At 33.1% G+C, this 13,610-nt stretch overlaps 1 protein-coding gene across 1 annotated transcript; it reads left to right on the top strand.

Moving 5' to 3' along the window:
* The first annotated feature begins 12,108 nt into the window (after positions 1 to 12,108).
* Positions 12,109 to 12,486, top strand: LOC149388903 (uncharacterized). The gene has a single exon (XM_089622527.1). It carries the CDS (start codon positions 12,109 to 12,111, stop codon positions 12,484 to 12,486), a length of 378 nt encoding a protein of 125 aa, XP_089478653.1.
* Positions 12,487 to 13,610: the final 1,124 nt, after the last annotated feature.

Consider the following 13,610-nt stretch of genomic DNA (forward strand, 5'->3'; position numbering starts at 1 on the left):
TACCAAATCCATTATATGATCAGAATGATTAGACGAAAAGGATTATTCCTTATCTGGCAATCGAATGCTGGGTCCCAGCTCATCTGACTTCTTAATTGCTAAATAGACACGTTATCTTCACTGCATTAAGGAAATAAAAAACATGTCCAAATTCATTAGCTCTATTTTAAATTTTTAATACATCTTTCCATATTAAATTTATACACTTCTTAAGTTTTTTGTGTTAACCATACAATACTTGAAGACGCAAATGTTAAAAATTAAACAAGAATACTGTATTCTTCTTCGTGTATTTTTTTAGACTCATTTTTTTATCCACCACTATTAATAAAAAAAAAATGTACAAGGTATTCAAAATATGTCTTTATTGGTGTTGAAATAAGAATTTCATCGAGATCTTGGCATTAGTCCTAAATTTATTAAAAATAAAAAGGTAATTAGGTCAGTGACCCAATAACACATCTTCTTTTTAAAAATATAACTTTGTTATATTTTTTTATAAAAGTAGTTCATCAACCCACAGTAAATTAAATTACTTTAATTGATTTAATTTATTGCGGGTTAGACTATTTTAATAATAAAATGAAACTTGAGCTATTTTAAAAGGAGTCAGTAGAATGATTACTTGTAACAAATGATTGAAAAATGAAAGTTTAGATCATAAATTATATATTTTTCTAGATTGACAAAATATTTGAAAATTCATATAAATTGAAGACTCGAATTTGTATCTAAATTTAAGTTTTTATTAAACTGAAATCTTCATATGAAATTTACGTATCTTTATAGCATGCAAAAAAAACATAAAAAAACAACCATGTTCATGTTGGGCCTCCGTTTTTCCAGTTCGTCGGACTGCCACCTCACCATAACTCTACATTAGTATGATATTATACGCTATGAGCACAAGCCCGCACGGTTTTGTTTTTGGGCTACTTCCAAAAATGCCTCATACTAATAGAGTTGATGGAACACTTATATCCATGGCAATCCTTGCATATTCTTCAAATGTGGGACTTGGATTGCTACCTCAACAGACCAAACTGTAAAAATAAGAGAAGAGATCGTTTTATTATTAGTTTGAAAGCTAAATGATCTTATGAAATTAAAATATTAATAAAATTATCATGGTTTGTAGGAAATTAGTCTACCACGTATGAAGTCTTTAAAATAGTCTCAATTTATTTAATTTATTTTATGCATGATATTTGTTGTTGAATCGAGAACTATGCTATTCTCTATGTAAAAGTTCCGATTTTGTCCAAATTTATGCAGGGCGATACGGCTATTTAGCCATTTTTTAGTTTTACTTTAGTAAAATAGCCCAACTTTCCAAAAGTGAGATAAAGTAGCCCAAATTTAAACTCCAAAATACTGTTGCGATATTTTTATAACTAGCACGCAAGTGGACGTATCGAACAAGTAATAGTGTTACGTAAGTAACGGATATCGATCCCACAGAGACTAGTTACTATAGCGACGTTAAACAACCTAAAGCAAATTGATTTCACAGATTTGTTGATGGATGTGATTATAAAAATAGCAAATGAATTAATGTAAAAATAAAAGAGAAACAAACACGAGATAACAAGCAAAAAAAACTACAGGGTTATGATTTCACCAGGTAACACAGCATCGGGGTTTCAGGAACGAACAATTACAACTATTCCTATGTAAGCTAATCTAATTCTCTCAATAATATTCCCTAGCCTCTCTCGAGTGATCTAGCGAACCTATGCAATTGTCGGATTACTTATCCTCTCGGCCTCTAATCCTATTAAAACAACCACATGCACTAAACGCGAGAATTCTAACGATTACACAATCGTCTAAGCCGTCAAGCAACCTAAAACAATGTGATGAATGAAAAAGGGCACGAGTTTTTACTCTCTCTCAAGCAGCTAAAAACTCCAATTAAACACTTCTAAAGGTGATCAAGCTAAAGAATGTGTTAAAAACACTTCCACACAAGCAAACATATTCATGAAACAGTTAATAACTCATCAAACCCTAACGAAACCCCTAATCTATATCTAACCCCGACTACATCGTAATCCCGATAAAGACTTAGCCTCTAACGGTGTTCATGACCATGATCAAAACAAGGAGAGTGATTAAACGCAATAAAACTAGCATAGAATGAAGAAGAGAGCTCATGATTATAACGTGATAGGAATTCAAAAACACAATAAAAAAATTAAGAGCAGAAAATAAATAGAAGGAAGAAGAAAAACTATTAATGGAGTTCCGGCTGATCGGATTTTGTCAATTCCGTTGATAAGCTATCTCTCCTTGGAAAAAGCTCTCCAAAACAATAATAATATAAAGCGTAACCTAAAAATAGAGGCTGAGTTATGTTTTATAGTGGTTTAGGTCGAAGTACAATTTTGGACTGATCTGGGCCTAAAAAAACGATCCAACGGCTAGGATTAAGTCAAAATTCGACTTTATTTTCGTCAGGATTCGTCGTCTCGTGGCAAGCCATCCATCCTCGCGGCGCGAGGCTTCCTTCTTCGTATCGTCGCGGCGCGAGATCACCGCGAGGCTCACCGCGAGAAGCTCCTGGAACTTTTTGTGTTCGTGAAAATGCGGGGGTCGCGGCGCGAGATCTTATGGTCGCGGCGCGAGAATTCGTGATCGCTGAGGTCGCGCCGCGAGGTCTTGCGCACCAGCCTCCAAATCTTCATTTTCTTCATTTTGACTCCAAATTCATCGCTTTTACTTCCGTTCCATCGATATGTGACCCGACCGCTACTTTTCATCTATGTTGACCTGAAATTCACTATAACCACACTAAAACCATCAAAAACACTTGAGAACGCGCTAAATCCAAGTCAAATGAGAGCGGATTCGTACGTAAAATACGCACTCATCAAATACCATTTACCAAAAACACACACATTTGTTCTTCGTCCATTCTCTTATACACAATCGGATTTTGAAGGAAATCTTCAGCTTCAAAATGGACGAACCCTAACCCTACGGGATTTTGAAGATGACCATAGCGATGACGGGATGAGATTCTTCTTCTTCTTCTTCTTCTTCTTCTTCTTCTTCTTCTTCTTCTTCCAAGGAGCGAACTCGCTGGAGAACTCCTCTACTGGTGAATCGGTATAGTTTTTTTTCCGTGTGCGGCGAGGAATTTCCAAGTTTGGTCGACGTCGGAGATCGTGTGAGTTTGATCGCGAGTTACGAAGAGCATGGTGGTGAAGATTCCTCCAACGCGGCTCCGGTGGCGACATCAAAGTCATTGGCGATTCTCACGCTTGGATTTTCTAATTGGCCAATCCCCCAATTTCTAGGGTTTAGTCTCTCTCTCTCTCTCCGAGTTAGTACGATAAATTTATGGGCGAACTGAAGTGAGTCATTGTCGATGGAGAAGCCATTGAAGTTCCTGATCTGCGGCCGTACAGGCTAGATCAGAGTCTTTTTGGCAAGCTCTGCAACTCTGCTAGAATCGAGTTCGTGTACTTCTTGGGAAGACTCAAAGATCGAGCTTCTGTGGAGGATCCCCAGACCTTCTTCTAGTCGTCGTAGCCGAACATAAATTTGATCTCCAAAATTTGCAATTTATCCCAAGCTTCTGGTCGTCGTTTTCAATTTCCGTCACCATCTTCTTCTTTTTCTTCTTCTGGTTCTTTGAAGAGTGAATTAAATTTTTTGAAAACAAGATTAAATTTTTTGACATCTTTTTCTTCTTCTTGTTTATCGAAGAGTGGATTAAATTTTTGAAAGCAGGATTAGATTTTGTAACACGTCGTTGCTTCTCGTTGTAGATGACTAGACTTCAAACATTGTGTTGTCAGTTTGGATGAGTGATTAAATATTTTGAAGTTAGGATTAAATTTTTTGAACCTATTTGGTATATACATAAAGTGTGATGGATTAAAATTTTGGACACGTAGATTAATTATTTTGAAAATAATTAAGGACATATTAGTTTTTTTTTTTTTTTTTACATTATAAGTAGCTAGAATAGACTAACTTATGAAACCTTAACTATTTTACTTAACACTTAGTTTGAATTGGCTATTTTGTACCAAACAAAATCCATTTATGTAACCAGAGTAGTCTACATAACATATTGTCCCCAAAATAAAACTGACCCAGAACATATAATATAATTTTTGAGGTATCAAGCTCCAGCATAGTTTAGATATAGTTGTTTTATAATAATAAAAAAATATCAAACAGATATGTTGGATCGAGTCACAATCCAGATTTTATCTTTGCGTATTTTAATATCAAATTTATGGTTATGAGTTAATTATCTCAATGCAAAATATCTCTGATCCATATTTTAAGCACTAAAAATTCAAAAATTATGAAATCCTATAAAGTCGTAAATAACAAAAATACTTAAAATATTGTGCGGCTTTGTTTTAAATTGCTTTTAAATATTAAAATATGATAGTAAATGAGTCCATATGAAACATTTAAAAAGTTTAACCAATATAAGATTATGAATTTAATTTGAAAAACGTCGATACAAAAAGTAATTTTAACCTAGTCATGAGTTATTTTGTTATTTATCAATTTCAAATGCCTAGGAAGAAAGAAAAAAAAGAAGGTTACCATTATGGTAGCTTTATGAATATTTTTAAAATCTAATAAATTATTGAGAAATTGTCCCATTTGCCACCAATTTCATAACATTTTCCCACTGTCCACAAAAAGACTAATTTTTCCCAAAATGTCACCGAGATGGTAACATTGTTGACATCTCATAGTGAAGGCATTTTGGGAAAAATTAGGGGCCGTTTGGTTTAGTTTTCTAAACTCGTTTTCTGTTTTTAAATTCTGTTTTCTGATTCTAATTTTTAAATTTTAAAAACAGATTTAGAATTACGTTTCAAAATATTTTAAATGTTGTTTGGTTATGTTTCCATTCAATTGTATAGAGATAAAATAGAAAACAACTTTTCATTGTTTTCTGTTTTCTAAACAAATTTCAAAGAAAACATAAACATGATTCTAAATCTGTTTTCTGAATTTATAACCAAACAGTTTTTCTAAAACTGTTTTCTAGAATTTAGAATCAGAAAACAGAAAACAGGAATAGAAAACATAACCAAACGGGGCCTTAGTCTTTTGGTGGAAAATGTTATGAAATTGGTGGTAAATGAGACAATTTCTCTAAATTATTTACATATGTAACATATAATATTGTTTTAGCATACGCGCTCGTGTAAAATTTGTTGGCGTGTTCTATTTTACTATGAGATGAAGAATTATACAAAAATGCGAAATATACTTTACTTCAATCCCTTACTTGAAGTTGTGGCATTATCAAAAGCGAAATTTGTTTGTAGCAAGGTGTGAAATGTCGGTTGCTGATTTTGTGCCGATGATCCAAAAATACGGAAATTGCGATGATCGATGAAAATTTTGACGGAAATAATGTGGAAATTTGAAAAAAATTATGTCGACGAAAATCGCAGTAGCCGACGAAAATTGCGATAAAACATAGAAATTGAGACAGAAATAATGTTGCACAATTTCAAATATAAAAAATAAGTTTCATACACATATAAGAAGTTCTACACATACATAATAAATTTCAATTACAAACACACATAATTCACAACCATAATAAGTTCAAACTTCAAAGTCAAAAACATATAATGAACACACATAATAAGTTGAAAATATCAAGTCAAACACAATATAAAAAACACACATAATAAGTTCTAAGCACATCATAATTTCATATACTACCTCGGATTTGAAATTCACTAACAATGTATCATTTTTCATATTTTCAAATACTCGTGTATGAATACATATATAACTACAATTTCCTAACAATTAACTTCCGATTAACATCAATTTTAAACTTGTGACCTCTCCAAAAATATTAAAACAATAATATGTTTACCATAAACAAGTACAAACAACATCCAATGAAAAAAAATGAAAAAACCTTAAAAATTATAATTTATATGCTGAAAAACAAAAAAAAAAAAACGCAGTTTTCACACGATTTTTCGAAATATTGTATAGCTTGGCTGGCTTTTGGACGACGCGACCGAAATTGCGGTCCGAAATGCGACCGAAATTGCGACGAAAATGACACAATTTTTTGCGTTTTATATAATGGGCTAAACGACATCAATGGACGCAACGACATGGAAATTTCCTCGTAATTTCGACGCAATACCCGTGACACAAAATGACGAAACTCACATATGGTCGTAAATATGCCGGACTTCTCAAATTTCCGCAATTTTCACGCAATTTCCCTAAATTTTAAACCTTAGTTTGTAGTATGTTACTTGCCTTAAGACAAAATGCGACCATGTGTTTATTGTCAAAATCTGTTCACATATTTATAAACCCCCATCACTTAAAAAAAGAAAGAAAAAAGAAGACATTTCTGTAAAGAAAATTTGGTAAAATATGTGCGTTGGGAAATTAGGTTTTTAGTAAGTTTTAGTTTGAAAAGTATGTGCAATTTGACAAAAATGTTATTGACACATAACTTTTAAATTTATTTTTTAAATTCTAACATGGCACAACAGAAAGACTGCAAGTCACCGCAGAGTACATCAAAAAATCGCAAGTCACTCTGTAAGACACAACATAAGATCACAGATCACCGCAAGACTGTGATGGAACCACATGTCACAACAGGTGACCACAAGTCACCGCAGGACACATCAGAAACCCGTATATCATATCTCTAAATATTTGTAGTGTGTAGTGTGTTACATACTTTCCAAAATAAAACTTACTACTATTTAGAAACTCAATTTTTCAACCTTCAAACACCCACTTTCTCGAATTTCCCCTGCATACAACTTGGAGTAAAAGGTCTTTAATTTTTCTTCGATAATTCTAAAAAAATTAAATGGAGCGTTGAAAAAGATAGCCGTGTCATATATTCTTCTTTGATACTTCAACATTAAATTATACTTTACAATGCCATAAAAAAAATTTAATCTATTTTAATGGAGATTCTGATTTATTTGTACATTGTATCTTTATTGAATATTGGTAACATGGAATTAGAGTTTCATCGAAAGTCCCAACTTCTTCTACTTTACCTCGACCAAAATAAATAAATAAATCGGCAAATTAAACTTTGTCCAACAAGTGCCACGCAAAGACACAAGTATAAATTGTCAAGTAGGTCAACCTCGTGCGCTTTGAAGAGTTTCTCTTTTGCAAACAATTTGTACCTATCTTTTTTTTCAATAATTTAAGTGCAAAAATGAAATTTCGTCTAAATGGTATTTAAATCTTTTTATTTTTGGTGTATTTAAAGGTATAAAATTAATATAAGTTGAATGATTACCCTCAATTTAAATTATAGATTAACAATTTATTTATTAAAGATATAACTTAGTTTATACTTATATTTTGCATAATATAACGCATGTGTTTTGTTTATTTTTAATTTTATTATTAATTATTAGATATACTAAGATTTTAATATAAGAAGTCTAAAATAGTCATATATCCAACTCTCTGGTTTAGTATGATGAGCTAGGTCTAAAATACTAAACATGTTTAAGGGCATTACCTCCGGTTTTAGATGGATGTATTGGATTTGGATGTATTTATAATTTTAGATAACTAGCGTACGTGTGAATATAATAGGGAAAATTACAGAAGTTGTATAACATTTCGAAAATAGTGATTGTCTCAACTCTTTTTCAAAAACAGTATTTTTCAGTTACTTGATATTAATTTTCTTATAAATAAAATTCAAAATAATAAATATAAAAATTTATAAACGAAAAATAATGAAAAATACGTGTCTGCTTAGTTTTGGGATTATTCCTAAACTATGACTTTCACAATAGTTTTGGACCAAAATCCAATATCTCTAATTTAATCCAAAAACATGACTTGCTTTTTTACACAATTACGTTTTTATCCTTTTATTTCTTTTAATTTTTTCTCATTGCTTTTTTTATCCTTTATTTCTTTTCTTCTTCTGCGTTTCTTTTCTTCTTCTTCTTCGTTCAAAATCTCTCTCTCTCTCTCTCTCTCTCTCTCTCTCTCTCTCTCTCTCTCTCTCTCTCTCGCGTCCAAAAGAAGAAGAACTCCGTCGAGGCTTATCACGGGGGTTTCAAACCCCTAAAATTAGTTTGGGGTTCTCGTGGTTTGTCGCCGAGTTGAGCGAGGAAGAAGAAGAACGAGAATTCGGGAGAGAGAGAGAGAGAGAGAGAGAGAGAGACGGAGTTGAGCTCGCGGAGGAAGAGGAAGAGAACCCACCGAGGAGACGAGAACGCCGCGCGTCGCCGTGGAGACCGACCGGGAAGCGAACGCCGGGAAAGGAAGAGAACCCACCGAGGATAGTGAATTTCACAGGAATTGGGTAAGAAAAATCTGAAAATTTCTGGGTTTTCGTTGAAGATTTATTGACATTGATGTCAATAAATATGCATTTTTATTGACATTAATGTAAATAAATCTTCAACGAAAACCCAGAAATTTTCAGAAACTTTTCAAAATTATCCAGAATCAAATCTTCAACGAAAACCCAGAAACGTTGAAGATTTATTGACATTAATGTCAATAAATATGCATTCTTATTGACATTAATGTCAATAAATCTTCAACGTTTCTGGGTTTTCGTTGAAGATTTATCTTCAACGATTCTGGAAAATTCATTTGAAGATTTATTGACATTGATGTCAATAAATATGCATTTTTATTGACATCAACGTCAATAAATCTTCAACGAAAACCCAGAAATATTCAGAAACTTTTCAAAATTATCCAGAATCCCGAGAATCGTTTTTTCTTTGATTTTTTAACTTTAAAAACCACATAAATTCTACGCGGAATCCATGGCGGGCTGTTCCGGCGGACACTTCGAGGTCGCCGTAGCCGGGATGGCCATGGGCTGCTCTTCGGCGGCCATGACCGTCGTTCCCAGGAGCTTCAGCGTCGGAGATTATTTTGATTATTTTGGCCGAAAAATCAGGGTATGTTCATTAGAAATTGGGGGTTTTGATAATCTTGAGAATTGTTGATATTGTGAGTCGATTTTGTGTTTGGAATTATGCTTGGGATTGTTGATTTGGGCTGTTTTCGAATTTTGGATGAATTTACCATGGATTTGCTGATTTTTGGACGTGTTTTGGACTTGGCAGTGAGACTTGACCGTGTATGCTGTTTTTTTTTGCCGTGTGTAACTGAGTTGTTATGGATTTTGTTTGGTCTTTTTTTTTTATTTAAATTAATGTCAATAAACATTAGAACTTATTTGTATTAATGTCAATAAAAAGTCACAGTGAGTTATTGAGGGTATTTTTGTACTTAAAGAAAATAGATAGTCATAGTTTAGGATTAAATTGAACTTATTTGATTTTGGTCCAAAATCATTGTGGAGGTCATAGAATAGGAATAATCCCCTTAGTTTTTAGTAGCAGGGTGAATTTATTTTGCTTTGGCTATCGGCAGTGGGGCTCAAATTCAGTCCAAAGTCCAAACTATCATCATATAACTACAAGATCAAACCACCCTCATTTTACACGTGGGTGTGTAAGTGTTCACACAAGTACGTCATTCTTTTAGGTTTGTACTGTAGATGTGGATTTATTTATTTATTTATTATTATTTTTTTTGGTAGTAAATATTGTTATGTGGCTTATTGGATTGAATATGAGCTTTGTAAAAAAAAAAAAAAAACAATTGTTATAGGGCTTATCTTATTGAGAAGATAACAAAGTCTTACACCAACAATTTGGAAGAGTATGATTTCTAGATGGTAAAAATTGAATGAAATCTATTCATTAAAAAAAGGTCATTAAAAAAATAGTCAACTTATATATTTGATATTGCTAAATAGTCAACGTTTGGTAAATTTTAAGTAAATAATCTTTTTTATGTATTTACATACATAAATCTTAGTTAAATAGCCACATCTATATATTAGGTCACGTCATTATTTGCGGTTATTTACTTAAAATTTATAAAACGTTAGCTATTTAGTAATGTCAAACGTTTAAGTTAGTTATTTTTTTAATTTTCAGTTAAAAAAATCTAAATGGAGCTTGTGATTTTATAATGTTTGTATCGATTCAAAATTTGGAAGAGTGGTGTGCTTTAGTCGACAATTTAATTTAATGTATAAAAATGTTGTTGCTCTTGATATAGTTAATGGATTACATATAAAGCTATTGTGAATAAATGGCCAATTAGCTTGATGACGAGAATTTTGGATTACTCTTGAAGATCATCGTACGTATTTGCAGTAAAACTTGTCAGCAATACTTGAAACTTTCGTAACTTCTCTAAAGATTTTCTATGATTGGATAAATGTTTGCATTATATTGGTATTAACTAATGCTCTCTTACTAGACTTGGGCTCGAGCCTAACTAATGCTTGGCCGAGTCATGCTCAGTGAACTCAATTCACAATCTCACCATGCGAACATAACATTTAATATAAATCACTACAAATACTCTATATTATATTAACAAATCAACACAGAAACATGTAATCACACACACACACACACACATATATATATATATATATATATATATATATATATATATATATATATAACCGAAGCCATATATAATATATGTATAAAGAAAGAGAGAAGATTGCGGTAAATGAAGTTATATATATATATATATATATAGAGAGAGAGAGAGAGAGAGAGAGAGAGAGAGAGAGAGATTGAAAGATGGAGAAAAATGTTTAATTATGGTGTGAGACATGGAGAAAGAGAATTGCAGACATGTAGTGAAAATAAATAAGTATATTTGGAAGCGACGAAGGCGGTATATAATTGAGAATTTCCTAGAGAAAGAGATAGGGAGAGAGAGAGATAAATATTTTATTATGATAATGAGACATGGAGAAAGAGAACTATAGGCCTATATAGTGAAAAAAGTACTTATATTCGAAAGTGACGAAGGCAACACATAATAGGGAGTCTGCTGACATTCTCTCTCACAAACACATAAACACACACACGCGCGCGTATTCGGGCTTCACACATAAACACACAAATAGAGAGAGAGAGATGAGAATTGTAAAGAGAGATATGAGAATTGTGAAGAAGGTTCAAACATATGGAAACCACTAATACGGATGCGTAACATTATCGGAGGATATTTGATTGGGGGATAATCGGGCATAAAGAGTAGTTAAGGGTGTGGTGATGATCGGTGGCTAGAGCGGAGGTATGACGAAAATGAAGATAAATGTATGGGTATTAGCATATGGGATCAATAGGAAGGATGAGTGTAAATGACAGATGTGATTTAGAGTATTGTAGACTTGAGCGGAGGTGTAAGCCTCGATCGAGTGTTGTGCTCACCCATTAAGGTCGATGGCTCGATCCCCAACTTGGCATGTGGCCTACTCACCTCAATGGACTTGAAAAAGAGCGGAGCGACACTCGTTGTTTTTGGTTTTGGTGAAAATTTCTCGAGTCATCTTATTTAAAAATAATTCAAAAATATTTCACTACTCATTCTTATTCTAAGATTTTTTTTTTGTTTATTATAAAAATACCTCATTTTTAAATTTTGTTTATGGTTTTATTATACTTTATTTATTTATTTACATTATACAATTTCATTTCAATTTTTAGCATTTGTTTGCAAATTCCTTTAAAATATGGATAAAATCATTTGAGTGAGTTTTGTGAAATTTCCCTAGTCTTTTCTTCTTGATACCTTTGAATTCATCAAGGAATTCATAAAATGAAGATGATTTTATCAGGGAGTTTCATGTATAATAAAGTCCAAATAATGAATGATGATTTGGCAATTTATAATTGTTGGATAACCAATCAAAATGGATAGTTGGACGTCCTTGGAAGTCCTATTTGGTCAATTATAAAAACACTGAAATTTTATTATTTTATTTAGAGATTTGTTAGCATATAGCCGGTATATAAATGGGAGTTTAAAATTCTAGCCAGACTATTATTTTATTTAGAAGAATAGCCCACGCTGGTTTGAATTCCCCATAATATCCCTACCCCCAAATTCACAGTGACAAAGAACGCACAGATCTCGATTACTTGACGGTCTCCAAATGCAATTCTGCTCCGACGGTTTTCTCCGCCTCAGAAACTCCGAGTAAGAATCGGCATCAGATTTCCTCTCCCCGAAGAAGACTACCCGGTGATGTGCCTCTCGTCTCTCTCGATGTTCATCCTCACCGGCCGGAACGATCCGTCGTCGCTCCTCGCGACGGCAATCAAGGCGGCGTCGCACCACGCCGCGGCGGCGATGACGGAGATCTCGAGGATGGCGGCAGCGAAGTCGACGGACGAGGAGACGACGGCGGCGCTGGCGCGGTGCAAGGATAGCTACGGCGACGCGATCGATAATCTCCGGAACGCGTCGGAGGCGATCTCGCGGCGCGACGACGGGACGGCGAACAGTATGCTCAGCGCGGTGGTGACGGACTCCGGCGACTGCGAGGACAGCTTCCAGGGGAAATCGCCGGTGTTCGAGTACAACGAGAAGGTGAGGAAAATGGCGAGTAATTGCCTCTATTAGTACCCACCCGTAGAGATGATTGCCAATTCATTTGAGTGTTGATAGAACTGAGCGAGTCTCTTTATATTAGTTATCCTTAGAATACGTTTTAGAGAAGTCCAACGAAATCATTTCGAAAAGGATCTGACTTTGAATATCAGATCTGGAAAAGTGGAGTGCATAGTAAATGTCAGAATTTGTTTTGTTTATTTATTTTTAGTGGTTTCGGACAGATTTGTTTTTTTTTTTTTTTTTGTTTTTTTTGTCAATCTATCTTTGGAGGATTTTTTAGTTGTTTTAAATGTACGGATCTTTCTTTTGATATGAGAAAATATTTAGAAATTTTTGTGAAAAATAGAATTGTAATGTTGTGTATATCGTAGGTATTTCGTTCTAAATAAAATCGGATTTACTGTTATATTTACCATAGAAACGAGTGATTTATTCAATGGTCAATATGATTTACTGTCTTCGATTATTCACGGAAATAATTAGTAAATCGTATTTACTGTTAGATTAACTAGTCCTCATATTTGATACTTTTCCTGTTAAATTAACTAGAAAATGTTATGGTTAATCGTATTTACTGCTAGATTAACTAGTCTTCATCTCTGATGTGAAAATGAAAGAGATGAGCGATATAAAGAGAAGAGCGATATAACAGTAAATCGGATTTACTGTTATATTTACCATAGAAACGAATGATTTACTCAATGGTTAATATGATTTACTGTCGGATTTTTAGTCCTCGATTGTTCACGGAAATAATTAGTAAATCGTATTTACTGTTAGATTAACTAGTCATATTTACCATAGAAACGAATGATTTACTCAATGGTTAATATGATTTACTGTCGGATTGTTAGTCCTCGATTGTTCACGGAAATAATTAGTAAATCGTATTTACTGTTAGATTAACTAGTCCTCATCTCTGATACTTTTCCTGTTAGATTAACTACAAAATGTTACGGTAAATAAAATTTACTTTTGTTCTTGTTACAGTAAATAATATTTACTGTTGTTCTTATTACGGTAAATAAAATTTATTGTTTTCTTGTTAAGGTAAATAATATTTACTATTGTTCTTGTTACGGTAAATAAGATTTACTATTATTCTTGTTACGAAAAATAAGATTTAATATAGT

This window comes from Urtica dioica, chromosome 8 (assembly GCF_054948205.1).
Source record: "Urtica dioica subsp. dioica isolate 48M chromosome 8, U.dioica_male_clone48M_v1_H2, whole genome shotgun sequence".
Classification (NCBI taxonomy): domain Eukaryota; kingdom Viridiplantae; phylum Streptophyta; class Magnoliopsida; order Rosales; family Urticaceae; genus Urtica; species Urtica dioica.

Coding starts and splice junctions, on each gene's coding strand:
- LOC149388903 (XM_089622527.1), top strand. CDS start 12,109: ATGTGCCTCTCGTCTCTCTCGATGTTCATCCTCACCGGCCGGAACGAT.